The following is a 26,125-nucleotide window of genomic DNA, read 5'->3' on the forward strand; positions in this document are numbered from 1 at the left end:
CGATCTCTGTAAATCTGAAACCAATCTTCTTTAGTTAAATTATTCTGAAATCCTGGTCGATGACTGTTACATCAATCTTAGCCAGTATTAAAACTACGTGTGATATTTTACCTGTTTCTTTTACGGAGTGAATATAAATCGATATGAGAAGCAAATTGAATTAGTCTAGACCGCCGTATGAGTAGCTTAATCCTATTTACACGTCAGCCTTTCAGTTTTCACCAAGTATTTATGTGACGAGGTTAACGTGGTGAAATAATTTTAAATTATTGACATGAATATTCTACCGATTAAAATAATTCCACTGCTGGGAATATTGTTTTGTTACTTTCATAAAAGTTTAGTAAGTCAAAAATTTCGTTACATCCCAAATAACTCAATAGTTTACCTATTACCTATTTATTCTAGATTTAAATTCAAGTAGGTACATAATAACGCCATTAACCCATTATACTCAATTCCTTGTTCTGTTTAGTGTAGTACAGTTAGTTTAAAAGTTACTCATGAAGTATTCCTTGATATAACAATCGATGGAAAAGATGTTGGAAGAATAACCGTAGGTCTATTTGGCGATGATGTCCCGAAAACGGTCAAGAATTTTTTGACTATTGCCACCAAAGGAATAAAAGGACGAACTTACGCGGGAACTAGATTCAATCGTCTGGTCCCTAGACATTTTATTCAAGGTGCCTATTCTCTATTTATCTCCTCAATCGTTAATTCGATCAAGTAAATGAGTACCTATTATAGACCTGTGTTGTTTCCTTAGCTGGGGATATTGTAAATAATGATGGAACTGGCTCCGTTAGCATTTATGGCGAGCACTTTCCAGATGAAAATTTCAAAATAAATCATACCGCGCCGGGATTTGTCAGCATGGCTAATTCTGGTAAGATTTACATATCTTACGTATTAATTTTCATGCAAATTGAACGTTCGAGTCCCTAAATTGGAGATTTTTTCAGGACCTAATACAAACGGTTGTCAATTTTTCATTACAACTTTGGAAACACCTATGTTTAATCGACGTAACGTGGTATTTGGAAAAGTATGCATTATTTAATCAATAATCATCGTCTACATACAAAGAAATATTTCCAGGCTCGAATCAAATTTTGAATTAATTTCCTGTAGGTTATTAAAGGGCAAAATATCGTACATTTGATCGAATACCAGAAAAGAAATTATTACAACGAAAGGCCATTGCTTGACATACGAATCTCCGCCTGTGGTGAATATCCAGTCTCTTCGCCTTATTATGTATCCGATCATCCATATACGTGAGTTTGTAAACGTTTACTTTGGATTTATTGAGAAAGAAACCACGACTCTTTAAACTTTGAGGATTTTTTTTCAATGCAGACTTTGGGCTTACTTCAGTGGTATCGTTCCTCCGTTGTGTTTCTCTTTGGCTATTTTGGGAACTTTTCAATGGATCATGAATCGACTGGATGCTGCCTGTATATAAGCGAAATACAATTTAATCGTGTGAAGATGAAGTATTTCATGCTGTGAACGCCGTGTGACACCTGGAGTAAAATTTTTATCATTTTAAAAGAAATATTGTCTGAAAAATTGAATTTGGAAAAATGTATAAGTATCTGTATTTGCAAGAATAATGTACAATCGTTAACAACAAGTTTACAAAAATTGAATATATGTTTTCCATATTTAAAAAGTATGTACCTACTATTTACACACCTGGTTTTGTTTCATCATTATGATCAATAATTCCAGTACTAAATACCAATTGTCCTATCAAAAAAATTTTCCTTTTCAAATGAAGTTGTGCAGGGATGTTCTGTTTGAGGATTTAGATAATTCTCCCGAAAATTCGCGAAAAAAGTTGAAGGATTTTGACCAAATTCAATGGAGATCTTCATTTTGAGTTGAAAGTCACTCAGAAAAAGTTTTTACTTCTGACAGCTCTGAGGTGGCACTGGAAGGAAGACATGGGTCCTCAAAAAGAAGTCATCTTAGAAAAAATCATGTTTTTTCTCAATTTCAAAAATCCAAAACGAATTGATTTTTTTTAATTACCTACTTTTTTGGAATATTTTTTCTAAATTTTGAAATTGGCAATAGTGATCAAAAAATAGCACCACTGCATTCCAAATTATTTCCCCAGTTTCAGAAATTATATCTTTCCATGTTTTGGCTTGATTAATTCGAAATATTTCAGAAGAAAAAAATTTCAAAACACGTTTACGCCCTCTCCTCCCTCCCCCCCCCCAAAAAAACAATTTGCAAATTTCCAATTGCTCAGTAGAACCCTAAAAGTGGTTTTGGATTTTGATGTCAATGACCTAAAGCACCGCAACATCTCAATTACTGTCTTTTGAGACTGGGCCATTTTTGTCAAAACAGGTTAGGTGGAGGCTAAAGCGAAAAAAACACGATTTTTTGAAATTGTCTCCTCTTTAAGATCTTATATGTCTCTTCCAGGGTCACCTCCAAAACCAAAAATTTTCCTGGTCGATTTTCAACTCAAAATGAAGGCATCTACTGAATTTGGTCAAAATTTTCCAACTGTTTTTCTTTCTCAGTCCACTCTAAAATATATAATGCTCTCATATTATTGGACCCTGGAGCATTTTTTTGAGATTTATCTTCTATTCCATCATGCTTAATTCATTTCAAAAAAAAAAAAAAAAAAATAGTCAAAAAGTATCAAAAAAAATGTAGTTGATTATCGCAGAATTTCGTCATTCAAAAATCATTTCATTTTTTCGTTAGAAATTTCCTAACTTATAAGAATAAACATGTTAAGAAAAATTAGTATAAACGTAAAATTAGGTTTGTAGGTATGTACGAGAAAATATTTTACGCTTAAATAGGTACCTATTTAAATTAAACTTATCAAATAGCATTTTCTAGAAGGTATTTCTGGAAAACGATTTTTAAAAACGTATAATTTCCGTACAAATTGTTCTTCAATCAAATCTCCAACTTTTCCATAAAAAATCATCACACATCTCATAACGTACGTTTACCTATTTATAGTATAGATGCCAATTTCTTGGCGAAGGGCTAATGAAAACTTCATGTTTTCACCTTCGCGATAATTTTAATAAAAGACGATTAAATCTTTTTCAGAAATTATTCCCATCGGTTTTTCGTACATTTTTTACTATCCATTGGCTAATCCTCGTTCAGCGTCGTGATTCTGATTCAGAACTGGTGTCGCGTGTGATGTCCCGATTGCTTGCTCGGCCAACATTATTCGTTTATTTTTCTCTGAAAATTAAAGTCGATCACATTACATTTGTATTAGGAATCCATATAACAGAGTTTTAAAGTAGAAAGAACTTACTAGCCATTTTAAACATAATTACTCCCCACCATACACTCCAACCCCAGCCGACTAAGCAAAACAATACGGTGAAAAGTTGAGAGCCGGCGACTAGCAAGTTCACTAAAAACGCTCCTATTCTCGATACTATGGAGTCATTGGGCGAAAACCTTGGCTTACCGACGAATAAACAAAATATTCCACTGGATAATGTACCTGTAACGTGTAATAAAAGTATAAAATTCCTAACTGATTCTAGATAAGATAAGAAAATTATATGACGCGCCAGCGCCACTGCCAGCTTTTCTTTTCGCAGCATTCATGAAATATTCATTTTTATTTATTTTCTTTTTCTTTCTTTCTTTCGTTCTTTTTAAATCGCTGTACTTAATAGAATGTAGTAAAGTAGTTAACTAATTTAGAATAGGTGCATCAATTTAGTAATGCGGATAACGGTATAGGTAGGCATATTTTCAATCGCACAATTTTAGACGAATTTTTGAATTTAATTAGTCTTACTTACCAAAACCTGGCAGGAAGACATTCAAAATTAAACATATCCAAGCTAATGGTACTGGCAATACTGGTATAGCTCCTCTCATCAATGATCCATGCTCGACGAAACTGTTATCTAATTTTGGGAAATCCTGAAAAGTGAAAATTTTCAAATATTGAGTTCAGAAGTTGAATCATGAATTCATGATTTGAAAGGAATCTAGTGCTAAAGTAGACAACTGAAATTTTTAGACTAACAATTTAAATAGTTTGAGTTATGCAAGTACTCGTATTATTATTTGGAATCGTGTTCAATTAGTACCAGGTTGGATGATCCATAATAAATTAATAATAACCAGAAGATATGATGAATTATGCTGTAAGATTCGTTATGCTCTTAAAAGTTTCTCATCAATTAGTTACGCCGCCATCACTATCCTATCTAAGCTACGCATTTCTCTGCAATGTAGGTAGGCATGTGCGCGAGATGATGCTACAAAATGCTCATCATTTAACACAAACCTACATTTTATTCAAATCAATCCACTCGCTGTTTAATTTGAACACGATTTTTTCGAGTTAATACATATTTTTATTCGTAAACACGAAATATTTGGTACATTTCAAACTAGATATACTTACAGTGAACATCCTCGTCCATCTTCTTTTCCTCGGAGCTGAAATGGTACTTTTTCTACGTTCCGGCTCAGTTAACTCTTTCTTCTTTCCTCCGCAACATAAACATTTGGAGCAACACGATTTCTTACAACAGTTACTCAATTTCAAACAAAAAGCTGTATTTAGACAACACAAAATGCTGAAACATTTGAAAATGCTCGATTTACAGCTACCACAGCAGCCTGGTTTCTTCGGTACGTCTACGCAGGCTACTCCGGAATCTGATTTTGTTGCCTTTGCCTTTGCCTTTGGTGGAACCGTAGCCTTTTTCTTTTTCTTACAAGATATCTTATTGAATAAACTTCTAAAGGCGTGCTTGCAATTGAAGCAACGGAAAGGAACCGATTTCTTTTTAGGTTTGGCTTGCTCAGGTTTGGCTTGCTCTGGTTTTACTTCCTTTTTACCTTTTTTTAGCTTACATTTGTAACAGCAACAGCAGAAATATTGTTTGAAGCAGGATTTTTTTGGTAATTTGTGTACATCTTCGGCTTTGGTGATTGCGCTAATTTGTACTGTTTTTTCAGATTTTTTGAAGCATTTCGGACATCCTGGTTTGAATTTGCTCCATCGAGATTGCAGTTTCTTCGGCTCGACTAGAATTTCTTTGGAGATGTGTTCTTTGGTGGATTTCTTCAACGAGAGCTTTTTCATCGTGTTTGATACCGGTCTGGAATCAGAAACGAGGATTGATTAGTTGAATTGGATGGTGCTTCGGTTTGAAAACGAATATGCAACTTTAGAGCACAGGTAAGATAGGTACTTAATTTCACACAGCTAAATAAAGTAGGTAAGCAAGTAAAGATATTCAATTCGGATCAGCGCATTGTTCTACAGGAAAATAGGTAATGAATGAATGAAGTAAGCAAGCAAAGATGTTTATTTTCGATCAGCATATTGCTCTACATGAAAGTGATGAAAAAAATTAATAAAGAGGTAGGAAAAATGCAAAAGTCTGCGAAGCAGAACGTTAGTCGAGTTTTAAATAGAAAAACCGAACATTTATTAAATGTGAAAAAGGATTGATAATTTGGCCTACCAACTAAAATTGCGTTTCAAGTATTTGGATGTCGGTTTATAAAAAGTTATAACGATCATCTTTTTAATCAACTAACAAAGATCTTTCAGGTCTCGCCTATAAATATACCTATCTACCTTTTAAAGAATAGGTATAGCCTAAAGTGCTAAAGCTTGTATACATATATGCACGATATGCCTATAATAAAAGATATCTCGATAATTTATGAAAAAGTATATACAACTACCTAGGTAACTTACATTAGAACGAAGTCTTGTCAAAAAAAATCAAACCCTTGACCGTGAAAACGATATAAAATGTTTCCTTTAGAATTCTTCAAATATTAAAACGTATATTTGTCACACTACCGAACACAACTACTCGTTACTATCCATTGCTAAGGACTGCTGCGTGCTAGCCCCTGATTTTCATTTGCAAGTATTATTTTCTTAAATATCCCTTTTAAACAGTAAGTTTAATAAAGGGTCAGATTTTACACCGAAGAAATGTGTAATTTCAATTCAAGGTCACAGGCTAGCGTGAAACTCTCGATTTTGCGGTATACAAAGTCAAATGATTTCGATCGACAAAACGCTTGGGTGAATGTATTCTATATTATATAGTGAAATATAATTATCATTAAAAAACATTAACGCGCATTTACTAACTGTGTACTCTCGGGTACATACCTATCGTTGTTTTTTTTCATGTTGATGCATTATTTTTTCATGTTCTGGTGCATTGACTTTGCAGGTGGAATGAATTTGTTGCGTTTAGATTGTAGGTAGGTAGGGTAATTATGGTTCGTGTGGAGACAGAGTGTGATGTATTGTTTTTGAATATATTAATTGACGTGTGGAGTTTTGTTGGAAATACCCGTGGAGGTATTTTTATTGGATAGGGGTGTGTATTTCCTGAAGTGGGGGTTGATGAAGTTGAAGTTTTTGCGGGAGTGTTAAGTGAGAATTTAAAAGTTGGTCTGATGAAGAATTTCCAGTCTGCCAGAGTATTTGGGGAGTGAGTGATCAAATTGAAAATTAGGATAAACTAAGTACTTGTGAACAAAACTTATGATTAACACGTTTTGCTTACTTTTAAAATTAAAGGGTAAAGGGGATGAATTGTTGACCCTCGAGGTGAGTCCAGTAGTTCAAAACATTAATTTTTCTTTTTGTGAATTAAACCATGTTTTGCAAATATTAACATTTTTGAAAATATGGCTCTGCGTCTCCAAAATCGAAATTTTGAGTAAATCCAAGACATGTCTATAAAATGAGGTCTTTTGGAGATGCCATTCGTGTTTTTGTTTTCAGAGTGAGAGTACAGTCAATGTCACTTTTTGCAATACTTATCTACCATTTTGTAAAGTGTAACTTCATTTTGTCGTAACCTGTACTTCATGAATAATGTTTTAATAATTTTATTGCTGTCAGTTGCTAAGTTTGTTTATTTAGATTAAAGATGAAATTTTTCATCCAAAAACTTGAAAATTCGTGTGTTGTGAACATCAAAAAGAAGCATTTGTTCTTATGGAAACCCAACTAAAGATAATGTGCCATGTGCCTAAAAAATTTTGAAATCAGTAAAAATTTCTCCAATTAAAAATGTTTTGGCTAGAAAATTTAAATAAATGCTGCAATTCTGTTTTGAGCATGGTAGGTCATTGGAACATGCTGGAATGAGAAACAAAATGCCCAAAATTTTGAACTTCAGTATTTCCTCCACTTTTGAACTTTTGGTTATGGCGTTAATTTTTTTACCTCTAAAACTGGATTGAAGGTATACCTACTCTCAAGATTTACGAAAACTGCGAGAACTCGTCTAATTCAAGAATTTTGTATTTTGGAATTGAAATGAACACTTTGATTTGGAGCATGACTGGAAAACGATTTTGAATAGATGTGTTCTTTTTACACGGATTTTGACAGATTTAGAATCCACAAGAATCTGCTTGGGTAGCAGCTTTTAAAAATGGATTTTGGGTTTACTTTGAAAAAGAAGGCTCGAGGTTTTGAAAAATTGGTGAATGTAATCTCTAAAGTGTTGAAAAAAAGAGATTTTAAAAAACGTCCAAAATCCAGATTCTCGAAAATCTGTCAAAATCCGCGTGAAAAGAACACATCTAATGCTTCAGAATTATTTGAACATTTTTAAGGTGCTGCACACGTTCTTTTTAAAATTTATGGTATATTTTTTGTGACGTGAGCTATCAAAAACTAAGTCGCAACGGGCTCAAATTTTCACTTGTATGATCCAGTTTGAATCAGTATAAATTTGGGGGCTCGTTTAAAAAAATCACTCATAGTAAAAAATCAAAATTTTACCTGATATCAAAACGACATACCTACTTGAAGCGTTCAAAGAAGGAGAAGATTTGATTTTAAGAGTGTATGTAGTAACTACATTGATCACTAAAATCGATCAAAGTTCAGAAGTGTTGAAAAATAAAATTATTTTTTTGATAAAGATTCACAATTTTCTCAATAATATAAGTTTAGTGTTGAGTGCGGTGGTTTATTAAACTAATGTACCTACCTAGTTGAATCTAGATAAGCTTATAAAATTCTTAAAAAATCATGAAAAAGTTTTTTTTTGTTTTTTTGAAACACAGTTTCATTTGTAAAATTTTTTATCAAAAATAGTGAAATATTTTTTTTTTGAATTTTGACGTAGATTGATTTTTTAAAGGAGTCTATCAATTGTTGATTGTTCGGATCACAGACCAATGTTTGATACCCATTTTAGTGCAAAAGTGTTTGGTTACTTTTTTCATTGACTTGAGAGAGGTATTTCAACTGTTGGAAAAGTTTCTTAACCTTACTTAGAGGATAGGAAGAACATCTACATAAATCCCCCCCACACACACAAAATAGCAGGCGTTTAACTTGAAAATTTATCCGTTGATTTCTGGTGAATTAAAAAAAATTCAAAATGTATCCTGCTTTCTGAGAAAAAAAGACCGAAATTTTTCAGAATCTGAAAATTGGTATGCCATTTTATAGCCCCCAGTGAATTTGTTTGATCTTATAGTTTTTGAAAAAGTCCATAAAATGGACCCGAATAAAATTCAAGCACAGCGCTTGTAAATTTTTTGATCAATTTTTTAGCCAAGTTTTCAAAATCTCCTTTTTTTATTTTAAAAAAAAATTAAAATTCCCAGATTGAGAATACACAGTACAGGACAGCTTGAAATTACCACCAATCAATTTAAGACGCCTAAAATGACCCTCAACCCCCCCCCCACCTCATCAAAAAATCTCTATAGCGGAAAAATATTCCTGTAGGTATGAATTTGAATCAGCTAAAGCAAATCTTTAAAACTTATGCCTGAATCAGTGATAGAGAACCATAGGAATACTTGATCCGGATTTGTAAACGCTGAATTTCATTATTTTTTATAAGGTATTCTTATTGATAACTAGAAAATCGAAAGACCCCTCTAAAATGGCTTGAAATCACTTGGGAAGTCAAAAATGGAACATGAATAAGGACTGAAAAAAATACAATTTTTGAAAGGAATAGAAATTTTTTCTGAAATACATATTCAATTTGATGGTTTTCCTTTCTTTCTGTGTTATGCACAAATATACCTATTTCACTTGATTATAATTTTTAAAGGGCAATTAATCCTTTGTAGTTTTCCTAATTATGTACGTATGTACCTAACTTGTTTTATTTGTTATTGAAATGATTACACAATAAGATTTTCCTGCAATTGCCGGTCCAGAAATTTTTAGATGAACTGAACATAAGTCATTTTTTAGGAGTGGAGGAAGGAAAGTTTTTGAAAATTTGGTAAGAAGTCATAACCTTGTAAATATATATAATGTTTTTTGAAAAAATAAAAAGAAAAAAAAACTTGAATGCCATGATATAATATGGTCCAAATTTCTAGTTCAAAAATTTGTAAAAAAAAAATCAGAAAAATGTAATTCAGTATTTGAAAAATATGGTAAGTATCTAATTCTGAATTACGTTTGAATTTTAAAGAATCTGGTTCTAAAAGAATTGTATTCTGGCCACATAACCTCCTTGCAAAGTCGATTTTCAATTTCGGAACTTAAAAAAAAAGTGGGTAGGTACAATTAGATGTTTAGACAATTGTTTTACTTTGATGAGAATCATTTTTAAGTACAAACTTCTCGAGTAAAAAAATGATAATCAAGATGTCATATTTTCAATCTCAAAATTATTAAGGCATTGCTTGATCTAAAATTCTGAGTCATCTGTTTGCTGCGACAGTTGCAGGTCTGTGGTTCAAGAGGATAAACGTACGTAAAATCAACTATGCAAGTATAGGTAATGAAAAAGTTGCATAGCCAAAACCTGTAGAGGATAAATGAACCTAGATATATTTTCTCTCACCCATCCGGCCCATCCCTCTCCTTACCCAAAATACAGACTGCTTCCTGATTTCTGAATTGCAAATATTTTTTGCTTATAATAAATTGTATTATTGATCATACAGTTTGTCACGTTTGTCTCATTATTAGCTAATTTTTGCTTTATTCTGTTTACACTGCTGAAATTGCAAATTTTTATTACTGACATTAGTACTTTAATTATTTTTTTCTCACTTTTGTCATTTTGTAAATTTCGTTTCAGAAGTCGTTAATAATGTGGAATAAATTGATTATGCTACCAGAGTTTGCAGATTCGAACAAGGTTGTTACTCAGGAGATACCTACATACGTAGGTAAGTGTCTCAGTTTGATGCTTGAGTTTCGGTGTTGGTACTTATGTAATCAATGTAATGAATAGGATTCAATCGCTGCTATATTTTTAAAGAATTGTGAACCAATAATTTGAAGGGCGGTTTTCCAAAAAGCGATAAGTCAAAAATTGTGATTTCGAGATAAATGATGTTTTTAGTGCCCATTTCAAGGCGCGATGCACTTGGAGTATGACACCTATCCTGCATGTTGTATTGGTTCTATCTCAACACGTATGTGTTGGTTTTGTGGTGTAACTCAAGTTTGCAGCGCTTCTGCGGCAGAAAAAGTAAACTGACTTATCGCCTTTTGGAAAAACGATTTTTCATGTTTTCATTTATATGGTAGAACCAGTGTTGCAAATTGATGTAAGTCAACTCTAATTCACAATACAAAAGTATATGACCAAAAAAATTGATTACAAAAAATTTTACCTGTGTCTTAAACAAAAATTAAGTAGCTACCTATTACAACACTATAAATTGAAAAAAAAAGATTTTTGATTTAAAAAAAATCTTACCACTATTTTGGCAATAAATTTATGAAAAAAAATTTTTGATTGAAAAAAAAAAATTTTACCTGCATTTTGGCGATAGAATTGGCAAAAATCAAGTATTTATCTACAGCACTATCATTTAAAAAAAATGTATCTGCATTTTGGCAATAAAATAAAAACGAAAATATAGTACATATTACAGTACTATCTATTAAAAAAACCATATTCGCAGCTCTATTTTGGCTATAAAAGTAATGAAAACGAAGTAATCATGACTTATCGCGTTTTGGAAAAACGATTGCAATCCGCAACTTACAGAAAAGCTGGATTGTACGTAGGTAAATAGGTATTTTGGGTAGGTTAGGCATTAAATAGGTGAGATACGACCTATAGAACACAATGGCGTGAAAAACTCAATTTTCAAAAAACTTGACTTATCCACTTTTGGAAAACCGCCCTTCATTTGATCAACATACAAATTAACTCAGAGGCTGATTGGAATCAACATCGATTGTACGAGTGTTCATATTTCGTACCTCTCTAGTCTCTACCTATTCTATGTACATGCGTCGGAAACTTGACTTGTAATTACACTTTTTTTTCTTTAGTAAATCAGTGTAGGAAAATGAAAAACAAGAAATTTCAACGATTTAACACGAAATACACCTTTCAACATTATCAAATCGCCCCAACTCGAGTAAATTTAGTACAATAGCGTTAAACACGATGTAGAATTTCATCATTTCTAGGTACCTATCGTTCATGTATGCTAACGAGTAAAAAACAAGCGCGAGAAAGCGCATCGTCGGCGATGATCAAGCTTCATACATGCGTTGTTTACCTCTTGGAAACAAAATCGAACATGTAGGAAGTAATGGTATCAAAAGATGTAAATATTTTGTACACACGGGTAACTTAATGAGCGGGGAATTCCAAAAGAGTAATAATTTTAAAGTCAAGGCGTACTATATGGCGAAATATATGCAAAAGGCAAAGAGGGAAAAGTAAAGTATGTCCATCGTAGTCGACCCAGTTCGTGCAGCGTAAGAAACCGATGAAATCGCCTGATAAACACGCGATATTCTTCGCATTATGGAAACAAAGGTCTGAAAATTTTTAAATTTGAAAGAAAAGACGCGAATGCTGTCGTATTACGAGGATAGGAAATCGTGTACTTGGCGAGTGACCACGATTTTATGTTTTTAATTTACGATCGAATATACTTACTTATACTTTGTGCGAAGAAAACGCTTTTTGAAACGAGCGAAAAATTTTCTTACGCGGAGGACTCTTACATATTAAAAGTTAAATACCTAACACGATTTGTTAATTTCTGTTCAACTTCTCGGTGCAGTAGGTACTTTATTTTTTTGTATTATTTACATAATTTGTTTTCGAGATTGGTAACGTAAACAATGAAAAAATTCGCCTAAATATTACAAATTATTATTCGAAGGTTTTAGCTCGAGCTCTACTATCATCGATGGTATGTTCGACAGCCCATTTCGTGTCCGCGATTATGGAAAAACTGGCAAAAAAATCATCCCGAGTACACTTTATTGCCTATTATCGATAAACACAAAGGGTGTTCCTTTTTCTGTTTTGGCTTTTTAAAGTGAATTTAATAAATTAAATTGATCATCATGTGATAATGGATTAGACGTAAGGGCGTAACCCCTCAATAAATTAAATTGCTAAACGTCTTACCCTATTATCGAAATTTTGAGATGTTCCATATTTTTGCCATTTGTAAAATTATGATTCAAAAGGTACCTAATACTATATAATATTTTTGCCTTTTTTTTCGCCCATCGTCGTGTACCTACTCGCTACCATGTTGAGCACCATTTGCGAGACCTCGTTTTAGGAGACCGATGCAAGGTTACGCATTTTTTAAACGTGTATTTCGATATGTGTAAATTTAAAAACTGACCTATTTGAATTTTATGAAATTATAACTACGTAGGTACTTTAATCATAATTTTTTGATTCTTTCCTTTTAATAACATCCTTCTACACGAATAACATATTTACGACTCATTGATTTTAATTTTACGCAGAGGTATGAAAAATATGTATTACAATAATAATACCGTTGTAATGTTTCGCGGGTGATAATTTTTTTTTTTTTACTAATTTAACTAATCATGTACCCGTTGATTGTAAACATCCTCTTGCGGAGTTAATTTTACTCGAAATAACTATTTAAGATGGAAAGTGCATACTATTTATGACTCCTTAGCATTCAACAGTCTGTGACTTATTTTTTATTTAATAGAGCGAAAAATATAACGGACAAGTGATACAGATGAAAGAATATTCTAATGTCGAAGTTTTGAATTAAGAAACTCTTAATCTCTGTAGCGAAGAAAGTAGATAGGTAGGTGTATTTTTGAGTCGCATAGTCCATCCGAAATATTCAATGAGGTAATTTGATGGGTCTTTTATTCACTCATTGATCTTACGAGAAAGTGAACTATATAGGTGTACCTATGTTTATTGTTTAGTGTCATGTTTAGGTTTCCGTGGGGAGTGAAAAGGAGGGATGAACGTGATTTTTATGAGGTAATATTTTAAGAATGAAGAGACTGGTGCTGCAAGAAGGATGAGTTCAATATCTCTCTATTTCAATTTTGAAAAAGTTGAAAATAACAAAGATGAAATCAGTCAATTTTCAGTTCGACTTTTTTTTGGGGGGGAGGATATTCCTCGAGTTTGAGGAGGGCATAAATTAGTTTTTGAGCTGGTCATGCACTTTTGGTGTATGTAGTAGAAATTGAGACGATTTTTAGTTCCATCTGGCCTTCTTGAGTGACGATTTATGTTGAAATTTCGAAAAAATCAAAAGAATTTGTAACATTTTTAGCCTTTGAAAAAATGAAAATCATCGCTTGAAAAATAAAAATAAACCAAACAACTAAAATAAATTTCAAGTTGTCTGGCTAACTATTCAAAATATCATCAATCAGGTCCAAAAGGAGTCATTTTATGCAAAGAACAAAAAAAAAAACAGTGTAGTATCCGATATTTCATAAACTTTTCCATCAGTTTATATTTGGTGAGTTGGGTTGGAGATGGAGGGGGGGGGGTATGTGGGTTTCGATCGTGGCCTATTTGGGAAATTAAACGCTCGGAACTTTGAGTTGATTTGGAAGCTGGACAAAGAGTAAACCAAAATTGTAGAAAATCATGTTTCCCCAAGAAGCTTGATTTTTGATATATTACTTATGTATTTGCAAATAAAAACTCCATGAATTCTGAAATTTTGAAGTAAAATAATTCGAAACTTTGAACCGTTGTGGATGGAAAAAATTATGAGTAAGTACTAAAATTGTAGAAAATCCAATTTTCAATCATTATTTTTGTCATTTGATTTTTTTTTAGGTTCGAAACACTTTACCAAAAAACTGCAAATTTTGGACATTTTTACTCATTTTTTGTGGAAAGCATAAATTCGTACCTACCTACCTATTTGTGCTCAGCAATGGTAACAAAAACATCAAAATTTGTGTCTATTTGGCATTTAAAAAAATTTAGAAGTGATTTGTAACCGTGGGCGGGGGGAGCTGTGACTGCTAAAAATCAATAACCAAAAAATGATAAAATTCAATAGTGAATTTTATATCTAACCAAAAAAACAAGATTTTCATGCTACGTAACATGATTAGTTGACCAGTTTGAATAAATTAGCTGGTTTTCGTTTTTTGACATGAATAAAGCATTAAAAATCAATGAAAAATTAACAAAAATTTTGAAATTTCAAAAAAATGTTGCGAAAGTTGCGTAAAATATCCATAAAACAGTCTCTAAAATCGAGTAAAAACATTGAAAACATTGTAAATCAACAAAAACCGCTGCAATTTAAGTAAAATTTGGCAAAAATCAAATAAAAATTGGTTTTAAATAACCAAAAATTTTTAGTAAAAAAACCAATATTATGCAAGAAAATACTATACCTAACCAAAAACAAAGTGAGCACAAATTGTCGAAATTGAATACCAAAAAGCCAATACCTAATCACAGTAATCACTTGTTCAAAAATTGGCCAAAAATGAAATTGAAAATCATTTTTCCTATCTAGGGGTGAAAAGTACTACTTTTCCAACCTCGCGAGAATCGCTCGGATGTAAAAATAAGTACTTTCCACCCTCGTTCAGGAAAAATTACTTCACTAAACTCGGAGAAACAGTGATTTTGAACTCGTGTGAGTTGTTCCCCTCACTTCGTTCGGGTCACAAACCTCACCCTCGTCCAAAATCACTTTTTCGGCCCTCGTTGTGTAATATACTATTACCAACGACCCTATTATCATTCTTATGCATGCAATTTCTATGTATATGTAGATTTTCCAAATATCCCCATCGATCGCAGGATTTTTTTTCTTTCTTCAATTTTTTAAATTTTCACAATTAGGACAACAAATTGAGTACTTATGGTGAAAAAAATTAGAGAAAATTCTCCTCCGGCGTGGAATTTTTAAATCCTGGTTAGGTATGTTTTATGCCATAAACTTACGAAATGTCATCAATAGGAACTCTGAAGGATTTTTTCGAACTTTTCAAAAGTTCGACAAAATGTCAGGAAGCCACTTCAGAAGTTTTCAGTTTTCACATTGCAATATTTTTCGATTTTTTTCCAAATTTTCAAAAGTTAAACTTGAGACCTAAAAATCTACTTCAATGTTAGGTACTCAAGATGCCGGAAATTAGTCATTTTTTCCAAAGTGTTTAAAAGTTTCACATAATTTCAAGAATTTATCGCAATTTTTCCAAGTTCTTGAAAGTTTTAAAATCGATTAATTTTTTATTTTCACAAAATGTCAGGAAATTTTTTTTCACCGTTTTTCACATAATGTTAACAATTTATTGACTTTTTTCATGTTCTTGAAAACTCAAGCTGTAACAGGGCAATTTTCCTAGTTTTTGGAAGTTGAACCAGATATAAATTTTCCAAAAATTCCTCTTGAAAAAATGAATGAATTCTTCGTATTTTTCTGGTGCAATTTGAACAAAATAATGAAGGGAAGAGAGTGTTACGTGTATTTTTGGATGCATGTTTCGTTTTCTATTATGTACTTTCCTTTTCGAAAGTACAATTTTTTTAACTATTACATTCTCGAATCTGATTTTTTCAACAAATATGACAATTTTGGCGTCCTTTGTACAGAAAGTCTGACAAGATTACTTTTTTCCATTTTTAGTTGCTAAACGTTTCATAGGTATTCTCCAAAAAGATTATCAAAACTTTTAGTCATTCTTCTCAAAGTTTTGCCACAAATTTGGAGAAAAGTTGTGGAAAATGTTCAAAATTTGGAAATTGACCATAAAAACGTACTTACATATTGAGTACATATAATGTTCTTTTACTTTTTAATAAAATTGTAAATTTTCGAGAGCTTCTGCCCTCGTTTCGCTCAGGCTACGTTTACCTATTAAATTTATTTCTTTTCAATTCTCGCATCAAGAATGTTTTACTTTTCTGAAACATTGATTTTTCAAAACTTTTTTCTTCGCTAATCGCTTTGTTCGCGGTGATTTAAATCCTATTGTACTAATTTTCGGAAATCTCTGGAATTGAACATAAGTAACGAAATCGATGAAAAAATTCAAATTTTTGGAGTACGTAATACTTGCTTTTTGTATTCGTATTCAGCATTTTTGTTTCTGACTCTTCTCCCCCCTCCCTTCCAAAATAAGTTTTTTTCATCAGTCTGACAAAGATGAGGAAGGAATGAGCGCCTCTATAAGCCTTCATTTTTGGGTCTGATTGAAAGTTGCAGAACCTCTTTTGAAAAAAATGATTTAATGTAAAGCTGAGATTTTTGAAAATGTGGGTAGGTACTTTATTCTTCAGAAAAAGAAAATTTTTATTGCTCAAAGTTACTGAAGTTATACGTTTTGAGAAAAAAATCGAAGTACGACATCATTATAAAATAAATACCTATAGATGAATACATTTTGTTCTGTTGAAAATTGGCCAAAAGTACACAAAATGTTCTGCATAGCTCACTGTACGACTAAAATAAGTATGTAGGTACCTACTTTTTGTAATGATGTTATCGTGATACGTAAAATTGAAGCGTAGTGTTAATCTCCCCCATCCCTCCTCCTCCTTCGCAATAAATTCACCTAGTAGAGCCTAGAATTCGAAAAAATCGACATTTTCCTTCCTTTTCTCTTTCTCGATGAAGAATTTCTCTGGTTTTGTCCCTGACTAGTGACATTGTGTAATATTCCTTTTCAACTTGAAATTTTTATTTTTCTGTCGATTTAAACAACGCATAACTACTCAAATTTTGGAAATTTCAACAAAAAAAAGTTTGTTTACTTCTTTTTTTTTATTTTACGATTTGATGATGCGAATTTGTTCTTTCATCAGAAGAAATCCACAAACCATAAATCTTGTTTAAGATCTACCTTCATACCATAAAGTAATTTTAAGTTACGTTGAAATTTCAACGTTCGAGTAGCTGTCGAGCTTACGTTACCCTCACCAATCGCAACTTAGGGTGTAAATTGGGGAAGATGGAATAAAAATTTAGGGTTTGTTGTACGATTACATGTCGTAACGTCATTTACCACTTGATCGTAAGGGGGTCATGACGTCACCAGTGTGCTATTTACCATTCGGGTGAAAAGTAAAGGCGCTTTCGTGGCAATTTTTTTCAAGCATGTGCAAAACGCTATTATTTTACTATTAAAATGAGGACAAGATGGAATTAATGAGAAAAATTTCAAATATGACGTCATTGTAAGAGATGGATGAATGACGTCAAATTACTTTTTATATGTACCTACTGTGTACTCTATATAATCGTTGATTGACAATTAGAAAAACTAATAAGCAGAAAAATTACGTAAATCTTACTTTTCATTTAGCCACGATGACTTGCTCATTCCGTTTCGGTTCTCGTTACTGATGGGATTATTAACACTGGCAACTTCTGTATCTGGCTCTTGCTTAATCTTTCCTACGTTCGTGATTTCTTGTTTAGGTTCTTCGATTTTCGTCACAGCTACCACGTGAACTGGTTTAGGCGAATTTTTCGGATCTGCTTGCCTGTTCAATTGGGGCGAATTTTTGACTAACGTTTCTCTAGACAATTTCGGCGAATTTTTCACCTCCAACTCTTGTTTTTCTAGCAGCGACGTTCGAGTTTCAGACTTGGAGATGATTTTTTCAATTTCGTTTTCGACTTGGGTTATCGATTCGATAATTTTGTCTTGTTCGGATTTCTCAACCATTGGCTCACTTTTTTCGACTACTGGTTCAGCAGGTGGTACGTTATCGGATGTGTGATTAGTCTGGAGTTCTTTTTTAACTTCTTTGATGCAAATTTCTTCTTCTTTCTTTTCATTCTTTTCATTCATGATGGCTGATCGAATTTCATTTATGAGGTCTGGTTCTACAGGGGCTAAAGCAGGTTCAGTCGTGGTACGAATCAGGGTAGCTGATGATTCGGTCATCGTCGAGCTTCCTATCGTAATTGGTAAACTTCTCGATGTATCCGAATGTGGCAGATCTTTCTTCTCTTCTTCCTTTTTGGTCTCAGGTTCGGGGGATTTTTTCTCCGGAGGTTTTTTGGTTTTTTTCGCAGCGTTCAAGAGGATATTCGTTGTTATGGCTTTTCTCCTGATATTTTTCATCGCTGTGATTTTATCTTTGGATTCTTCGGAAGATTTATCCGCTGATTCGGACGTGGGGGATTTTTCTTTATCGGCAGGAGACGTGGATTTGGCAGTTTTATCGTCTTGTTTGGTGCTCGCTGCGGCAGGTTCTTTCGGCGGAGGTTTTTTTTCATTTTTTATTATTTTGGAAGGCGATCTGGGAGGTAATTTGGTGATTTTAGTCGGTGATCGGGCAGGACTTGGTAATTTAGGGGCGAGATTTTCTTTGGATTTGACCGAGTTTAGTTTACCTTTTTCAGGAGTCTTGGGTATGGGTTGAGGAGGCCTGCTGGGTGATTTTTTCATAGGAGATGTGATCTTTTTGGGTTCAGGGCGAGGTAACGTTTTAGTCGGCGATGCTACTGGAGTGGGTTTTTTATCCGGTGTCTTGCTTAAGTTTAGAGTCTTTGGTTTCGTCGGTTTCTGCGGTAAAGGTGGTTTTTGCTGTCGAACAGGCGATTTGACCGCCGCATTCGCTGTGGTCAAATTTTCCGAACTTTTTAACGGCGGCGGTTTAATTAGATCTCGTTTATTAGCGTTCATCTCTTTTAATATTTCCTGAGTTCGATTCGGCGAATACGATATACGACGATTTAACGGTCTAGGAATTCCGGAGGTTTTCGTCCCAACCGGACTGACGGATTTGCTAACCTTTCTCTGGCCACGTTTAGCTATCGGTAATCTACTTCTCGACTGGTGTTTTTCGTTCTCATCGTTATCCCCTCGAGTCGGAGACGCTTCTCTGGAGTGTGGTCGAAAGCCGCATCCTCTGAAAGGACTCACTCTGCCGGATGGTGACGGATCACGAGACGGTGTTCTGCTACCGAGCTCTTGTATGATGACGAAAGATGGTCGTTTTCGAGATACGATCGGAGGAAGTATTCGATACGGATTTGGAGTCGGAGGCGGTCCGGGTATTTGAGGCGATAACGGGGGCAGAACCGTGAACGAGTCGGTTTTTACGAAATGATTCGGCACCGGATCGTTTAATCGTTTGCATTCTGGATACTCTTCGTCGTCAGAGGGACCGATTTTAATCAGCGTGAAATTCATGTTCGCTAAACGTTGAGACGTTTAGCTGCGGCTCATCCATTAAATTCGTACCGATGGTAGCCACCGGTCGTTGCGAAAGCTCTGGAATGGCGGCAATTCTTCTGGAACTTGGCGCTAGACTGAAACATGTAAGAAAACGATCCGTATGTAATATTTATCACGAAAACTTCAATTTATTAATGCATTGAAATTCAAGATATAGATGTAAATAATAGTGAAGGGGATGGATGAAAAAGGATTGCGGAAGGGAGGGGGGTTATCAAATAGTTTATCTATCAACCGAGGAAGGCAAGTAAATAAATAGTCAAGTAGAAGATACCTACCTACCACATCTGTTTTAAAAATGTTGAGTGCATTATTTTTTCTAAAACTTGAAGTGTTTTTGGTTTTAAAAAAGTTAAAGATTTTACTTTTCTAATGAGAAAAAGTCGAAAATTTTTCTTTTGAAATCCAGTAGGTAGAATAATTTTTGAACCAATCAGGTATACCTACCTACTCTTTTGTTTCGTAGGTTTAAAAACACAAATTATTATGAGAGTAGATCAGTCATTTTAGCTCACTGAGCTCTACAGCAGGTCCGTGGGTGTATTTCTTCCTTTACAATCCAAAAATTGAATTCGAACCAAGCAATTTCGACAGCTTTGACTTCGATTTTTCATAACGCAGCACTTGGATCAAACAATTTTTTCAAGTACACGAGAGAAGGATTTAAGAAATCAACGAGTTAATGCGAAAAAGTGCATTTCGAGGCAGTTCAGCTTGCTGAATACGAATTCGAAATTCACTGGTCGACTGTATGAGTTGAAAAGTGAATAAGGCCGGGGAAATGGGGTTCGTTTTGAAAATTTGAAAATTGATTTTAGGGTTCAATACACAAATGGAAGGCTGGCAAAAACAAATTTAAAAAATTGATTTTGATTTTCAGCACAGTTTAGATCATCGACCTGATATCGGTCTCATGTGGAAGAAAAAGAAGACGGTTTCGAGTGATTATGGTTTTTTAATGGATTTTTTTTTCAATATTGAGATTTAAATTGATTGCAAAAACATGGAAATCCAACCTAGCTTCCACCCTATGCAAATGTTTTATTTTTATGGTCATTTTCGTAGTCAGTGCAGGAGGCCAAAGTTGCGAAAAATTTTGGAATCTGCGTTATTTTTTAAAAAATCATGTTTTGCTAGTTTTTCAATTTTTGATTTATAAAGTCAAGTTGGTATTTTTTTAGAACATTTCAAACAATTTGCATCCAATTTGTTTCAATCCCGTATTTTACTCAAATGCTGGTGTTGTAATGGCACAAAATTTAGCTCTTTGTGCCTTTTCATTATCACTATTGTCGATGGTTGAGTTTTTCAATACACATTTTTCATAATTCATCGGCCAATTTATATTAAAACTTTGTGAGCTTTGATCCAATTATTAATCTAGAGTACAGATGATCGTAGATTTCAAATTTAAAATTGGTGTTGTCTTGGAACCGATAAAATTTGCTTACGGGGGCTCAAAAAATTTCTAAAATTGGATTCTTGCGATTTTCAGTCAATTTTTGGAGAAAAAAAACTGAACATAACATAAGTTAAAATAGAATGTTCTGCAGGTTTTCAATTTAAAAAATTGAAGTATTTTGCAACGTTTTGATAAAAAAGCTATAGTGAGACTCTTCGGAATTTCTTTTAAAAATATGATAACTGGCGAGCATTTTTGCCAAATTGAAAAAAAAAATGATTCGTTTTTGCAATTTTTGTCGAAAATACGAAAGTTTTTGGCAATTTCATGTCAATAAGCGAGACTTTTGGACAATTTTGAAATAATAAGTGTCAAGTTTCCTTTCCAAGGAAAGTTTCAAATCATGGATTGGATATGTTCTTTATTGCTCAAGTGAATTTAATGTTTTGAGTTCCAAATGAACAAAAAAGTCGGACTCAATTAAAATGCTATTTTTGAATTTTCGTCATTATTTCAGCAATTTCATCAATTTATTCCAAGTGTTTACCTTTGTCAATTTTTGAGGAACTAGAATTCTAGTAAATTTTTAACAAAAAGGGAAACTAGACTTTGACAAGTCTCAGTAAAAAGCAGGATTTTTAAAATAATTATTCGCAAAAAAATCATGCTTTTTCACACTTTTTGTCAAAAATGCGAGAGTTTTTAGTAATTTTATAGATCAAAAAGTGAAACTTTGCACAGTTGTTCATGGAAAAAGTGAGACTTTTCGGATTTTCTTGCATAAAAAAATGTGAAAAACGAGAATTTTTGTCAATTTTTGAGAAAAAGCGAGATTTTGACAAATTACAGCAAAAAGCAGAACTTTTTTGATAATTATTGACAAAAAATTATGCTTTTTGTTATTTTTTTGTCAAAAAAGCGACAGTTTTTGGCATATTTAGGTCAAACGAGACTTTTGGACAATTTTTGAAAAAATGTGACCTCTTAACCAAAAAAAAAAAAAACGACGAATTTTGTCAATATGTATTTGAAAAACAGAATTTTAGTCAATTTTTGAGAAACGAGAATTTTTGTCAATTTTTAACAAAAAAACATGACTTTTTTTATGATTGTTTGCAAAAAAATTATGCTTCTCCGCTTTTTTTTGGCCAAAAAAGCAACAGGTTTTGTCAATTTTAGATGAAGTGAGACTTTTGGACAACTTTTGAAAATAAGTGACTTTTTTACAAAAAATGAACGACGAATTTTGGCCGATTTTTAAAAAGCGATAACAACGAGAATTTTTGTCAAAAAGCATAGACTGACATTTTTAGCAAAAAGTAGTTCTTTTTTTTTCATTTTTTCTTGTGTAATACATATGTACGTACCTAGTTGAAAAGACTTGAAAAATATATCCCCTCCTCCTCCTCCCCCAAAAAATTTTTATTTAAATGTTTGAAAAGATGACGTCTTTTTTTCTTAAATTTTAAAAAATACGTCAAACTCAAAATTTGATAAATGGAGTAAAATTCTGAATAAAAACTCCCTCCTCATCTCCCCCTCCCCCAAAAAATTTTCAAGTTCAATTTAAAACAAATATTTTGTGTGTCAAAGTTGCAACCAGAGATCTTACTGAAAAATTTGACGGTGTATCATTGAAAGAAATCAAATTTTATAAGAAAAACATGAAAAAAGAGAAGGAAAAAAATACAAATGTCACTTTTTATACTTACATTTTATTTTCAATCAATGTTTTTATTTCAAGTTTAAATTGAACATCAATTTTTACCTACGTAAGTGGAAAAAAGAAAGAGAAACAGTGTTATCCGTGAGAGAACTCTTTGGACTCAGATGTATTGAAAAGGAAACAAAGTGGCTGTTCAAATTGACAAAAATATGAACTCAAAGGCAAAAAAAAGTACAATGAAATACTGAAAAAAAAACAGAAGAGCAAACAGAACCATAAAATCCACTAAAATGGTTCTTGTGATGGTTATTTTTTTCTAAAATTTCAATTCCTTGTGGTTCTAGTTGGCTACAATAATCCAGGGCTGTTTCTAATCATTCATTTTAAATAAGGAGTAAAATGGGTGAAAGATTTCAATTAAATTAAACTACAAGGGTACCTCTACCTACCAAAGTAACGAGGGTGAAAAGTGAAAATTGCCCAATCCCTTCAGTATCTGTACATAGTAATGCAAGAGGCTCATATGAAAAAAATTTGTGACAGAGATTATTATTTCTTGTTTGGACTAATAAAAATGATAATTCACCCGATTTGCTTAAAATTTCTAGCCAAAAATTAAAATAGCGATTAGTGAACCTGGTTTGGCCAAATAAAACGTACCAAAGTACGTATCTCTTAGTTAAACAGAAAGCTTTATAATTCGCAGCTCATATTCGTCTTCTAAACTTGAGATCATCATTTTAGGAAGAAGCATAACGAACATGCTGTCGAATTGTTTCCGTCAAAGTAGGCAGATTTTATCAAAAATCTCGTAAACTGTCACAGAGTGAAAGTGTACAGTTATGTAAATTACATGTTTATGCTCAGTGAATCATTTTCGTCTCTATTTTTCCGTCTTACACCGGATAAGTTGGGTATCAAGTATCAAGTACAGCTAACGGATATAAGGTTTTTTGGATTATTACAGTATATAACTCTGATTTGAGGAAATAGACGAATTCAGATTTCATAATAAGTATACCTACTTCGTATTAGAACTCTAATCTATGTCTTTTTTTTACGAGTAGAATTTTTCTTATTTTAGATCAATAAGTATACTTTGTGCATTGGTAGAGTGAGAATTAATTTTCTATTTTTGTCGGATTGGATTACCGGGTGAAAGAATGTTCATGTATTTCGATAACATACCTATTTTTTCCAATGTTTATAAATCATTGCCAAATGCATGCGGGTTGTTAAGTGTTATCTTTTTTCCACGGGTAAATCACCATTAATTTTTTTAATTGCCGAGAAACACGCGATTTGGACTCTCGAATATCTATACTTAGGTGTATGTACTTCAAGTTGATGAGTTTTCCATGAAATTTCATTCAAACGAGGCTTCTGTCTTATTCTTATCTTACCTAGTTGCTGTGGAATATTTGGACACTTTGGTTCGATATTTAGAATTGATTGGAGTTTTTCCGTTTTTTCATCGGGGCTATTTTTAGACTGGTTTATTTTTTTCCAACCACTTTCTTGAGAGAGGATGCACATTTAATCGAATAAAATGGGTACCTATTTATGTGCAATATGCATATTTACAGCTTTTCTTTTTGTTGTAAAAAAAAATCCTAAAAATCTCTAATGTTTGTTTACAATATTATGCTGCAGAAGCATTATTGAAACATTCAGAGAGCTAGAAATTGAAAATATCCAAGGTAGATTTGAAACATAAATTGGAAGTGCTGCGTCAGCATTACTCAAACCTGTTGCCAAATTGATTGATTACCTGCATATTCATTATGTCAGGTGACAGGATTGAATTGGTGCCTTTTTTGAAGCATAAAAATGAAGATTTTCTTTTTTAGAAAAGCATATGTACAGCATTTGAAACGAATGAACGAACGAATTGATTAATTCGAGTGATAATAACGTTTAAAATTGATCCCATAACAAATCAGCGTTGAAACGAAAAGGAAACCCCCAATTCGCATGCGGTATAAAAATGTAAATATCTTTCCAAGAAAAATAGTGCAAAAGTATGGGTAATGAGAAAAAAATATTAAACTTGAGAAACTCACTTTTTCATAAAGTTTACACGTTTTAAAAATATGGCATAAGCGAAAAAAAAGAAAACTCAACGAAACACGCGAATTACGAAAGAAAGAAAAAAAAACTAGGTAGGTAAAAATATTCCGAAAATTATTTCAGACCGTAGATCATTTTGAACAATATGTAAATCTTATAAGAACACGAACGAATACGATTGACGATTTGACGACGAATTGACAAACGGATGCTCTCATGATGAGGAGGTTATAACATCTCGACGCGAATCGTCGATAGCTGAGAAAGCGATCGTACGTAACGAACTAGGAACTGGATTGAAATCGATTTTTTCAAAAAGCTCTTTGTTTACGATGTAATAACTTTTTTAATACGACTGCAAGATACGCGAATTTCGGAGGACGGCCGGCACCTTCCATGTTTCTTAAAAACTGCTACCCATAATCGCCGTAATCACTGATACTGACCACCAGGTATACACAGGTAGGTACACTCGAGTCACGCGATTTTCGTTTCAACGTTGATACCACTTTGCAAGTAGAGCGCGCAAACGCGTCGCTTTGGTCTTTAAAAGAATCATTTAGTATGAAAATCGTCTTACTTCCTGATATGTACTTCGGTTCGGTATACCTACGATAATTATAAGAATAGACTTTTTAATTCGCATCAGCAGCTTACGTGGTTAATGGTAATATCAAACTGACCAATTAATGCCAACCAGTGTGTTAGAATCGTTCGACAGCCGTGCAGAATGTTGCTTTTGCTACGAGTACGAAATGTTGCCAAAGTCCTTATCGAGTTTCGCAATCTGAAAGAATTTTACTGGTTACATGACTATAAATTTTGACGATTGATTAACATTTTCTTTGCTACCCTTCACGGGTGTGTTTTTTTTTCTTTCCATTTTATGACTTTGGTACGTGTATTGATTGATGATGGTGCCGTATGATGGGCGATTATTTGAAAAGATATTGGAAAATGTTGATGGTGTGTTCATGAAGGTGTGGATTTTTCAATCTATAGGACACTATTTGGTTTCAAAATTAAACTTACCCATAAAAAAACTGTATGTTTCGAGGTTTGAAATGCCAAGAAAGAGGGAGAAAAGTTGCATTACGTACAATTATTGCTGCTTGCTGTTCATATGTCAAACTAATGGTGCAAAATTATTGTCGGTTTATGGGAAAAGCCAGTGTACCCATTCACTGGAAAACTGAAAACAGTCAAGGAATCCTGCTGTTGTGAAAAAGTAAGAAGTGTGTGTGAATTTAATGATGTTTCACTCCATTATTCAGAGAAATTTGTAATTGTGGCTGGAATTGAATGCATAACTGGTCAAGATACCTGCAATTGTCATCAAAGTGATCAAAAATTCTTCCTTTTCGCCAAAAAGTAAACGTAGGTACTGTTTTCCTACCCTTTCCTCTACTTTGGAAAAAACTGAAATTTTGAGCAGTGAATTCTAAACACTTGCCCATTTCTAATGTTTTCGGAAAATTGCATGTATTTAAATTGAAATAAAATCAAGTTTGAAATTTACAAAAAATGTGAAAAA

At 33.1% G+C, this 26,125-nt stretch overlaps 2 protein-coding genes across 2 annotated transcripts; one reads left to right on the forward strand and one right to left on the reverse strand.

The window, feature by feature from the left end:
- The first annotated feature begins 203 nt into the window (after nucleotides 1-203).
- LOC135833314 (uncharacterized) lies at nucleotides 204-1,678 on the forward strand. The gene is made up of 6 exons (XM_065347050.1): nucleotides 204-343; nucleotides 476-686; nucleotides 770-889; nucleotides 966-1,048; nucleotides 1,135-1,280; nucleotides 1,363-1,678. Exons 1-6 carry the CDS (start codon nucleotides 275-277, stop codon nucleotides 1,466-1,468), a joined length of 735 nt encoding a protein of 244 aa, XP_065203122.1. The 5' UTR covers nucleotides 204-274; the 3' UTR covers nucleotides 1,469-1,678.
- stum (stumble) lies at nucleotides 1,587-25,038 on the reverse strand. The gene is made up of 6 exons (XM_065347026.1): nucleotides 24,585-25,038; nucleotides 17,556-19,527; nucleotides 4,430-5,132; nucleotides 3,816-3,939; nucleotides 3,314-3,508; nucleotides 1,587-3,237 (listed from the first exon to the last, which is right to left on the reverse strand). The coding sequence occupies exons 2-6, from the start codon at nucleotides 19,406-19,408 to the stop codon at nucleotides 3,131-3,133; spliced, it is 2,982 nt and encodes a 993-aa protein (XP_065203098.1). The 5' UTR covers nucleotides 19,409-19,527; nucleotides 24,585-25,038; the 3' UTR covers nucleotides 1,587-3,130.
- Nucleotides 25,039-26,125: the final 1,087 nt, after the last annotated feature.

Source organism: Planococcus citri, chromosome 1, assembly GCF_950023065.1.
Source record: "Planococcus citri chromosome 1, ihPlaCitr1.1, whole genome shotgun sequence".
Classification (NCBI taxonomy): domain Eukaryota; kingdom Metazoa; phylum Arthropoda; class Insecta; order Hemiptera; family Pseudococcidae; genus Planococcus; species Planococcus citri.

Coding starts and splice junctions, on each gene's coding strand:
- LOC135833314 (XM_065347050.1), top strand. CDS start 275: ATGAATATTCTACCGATTAAAATAATTCCACTGCTGGGAATATTGTTT. Junction 890..965: donor TGTCAGCATGGCTAATTCTG/GTAAGATTTACA, acceptor AGATTTTTTCAG/GACCTAATACAAACGGTTGT. Junction 1,049..1,134: donor GTAACGTGGTATTTGGAAAA/GTATGCATTATT, acceptor AATTTCCTGTAG/GTTATTAAAGGGCAAAATAT.
- stum (XM_065347026.1), bottom strand. CDS start 19,408: ATGAATTTCACGCTGATTAAAATCGGTCCCTCTGACGACGAAGAGTAT. Junction 5,133..17,555: donor TCATCGTGGCTAAATGAAAA/GTAAGATTTACG, acceptor TTCTGATTCCAG/ACCGGTATCAAACACGATGA. Junction 3,238..3,313: donor AATTATGTTTAAAATGGCTA/GTAAGTTCTTTC, acceptor TTTAATTTTCAG/AGAAAAATAAACGAATAATG.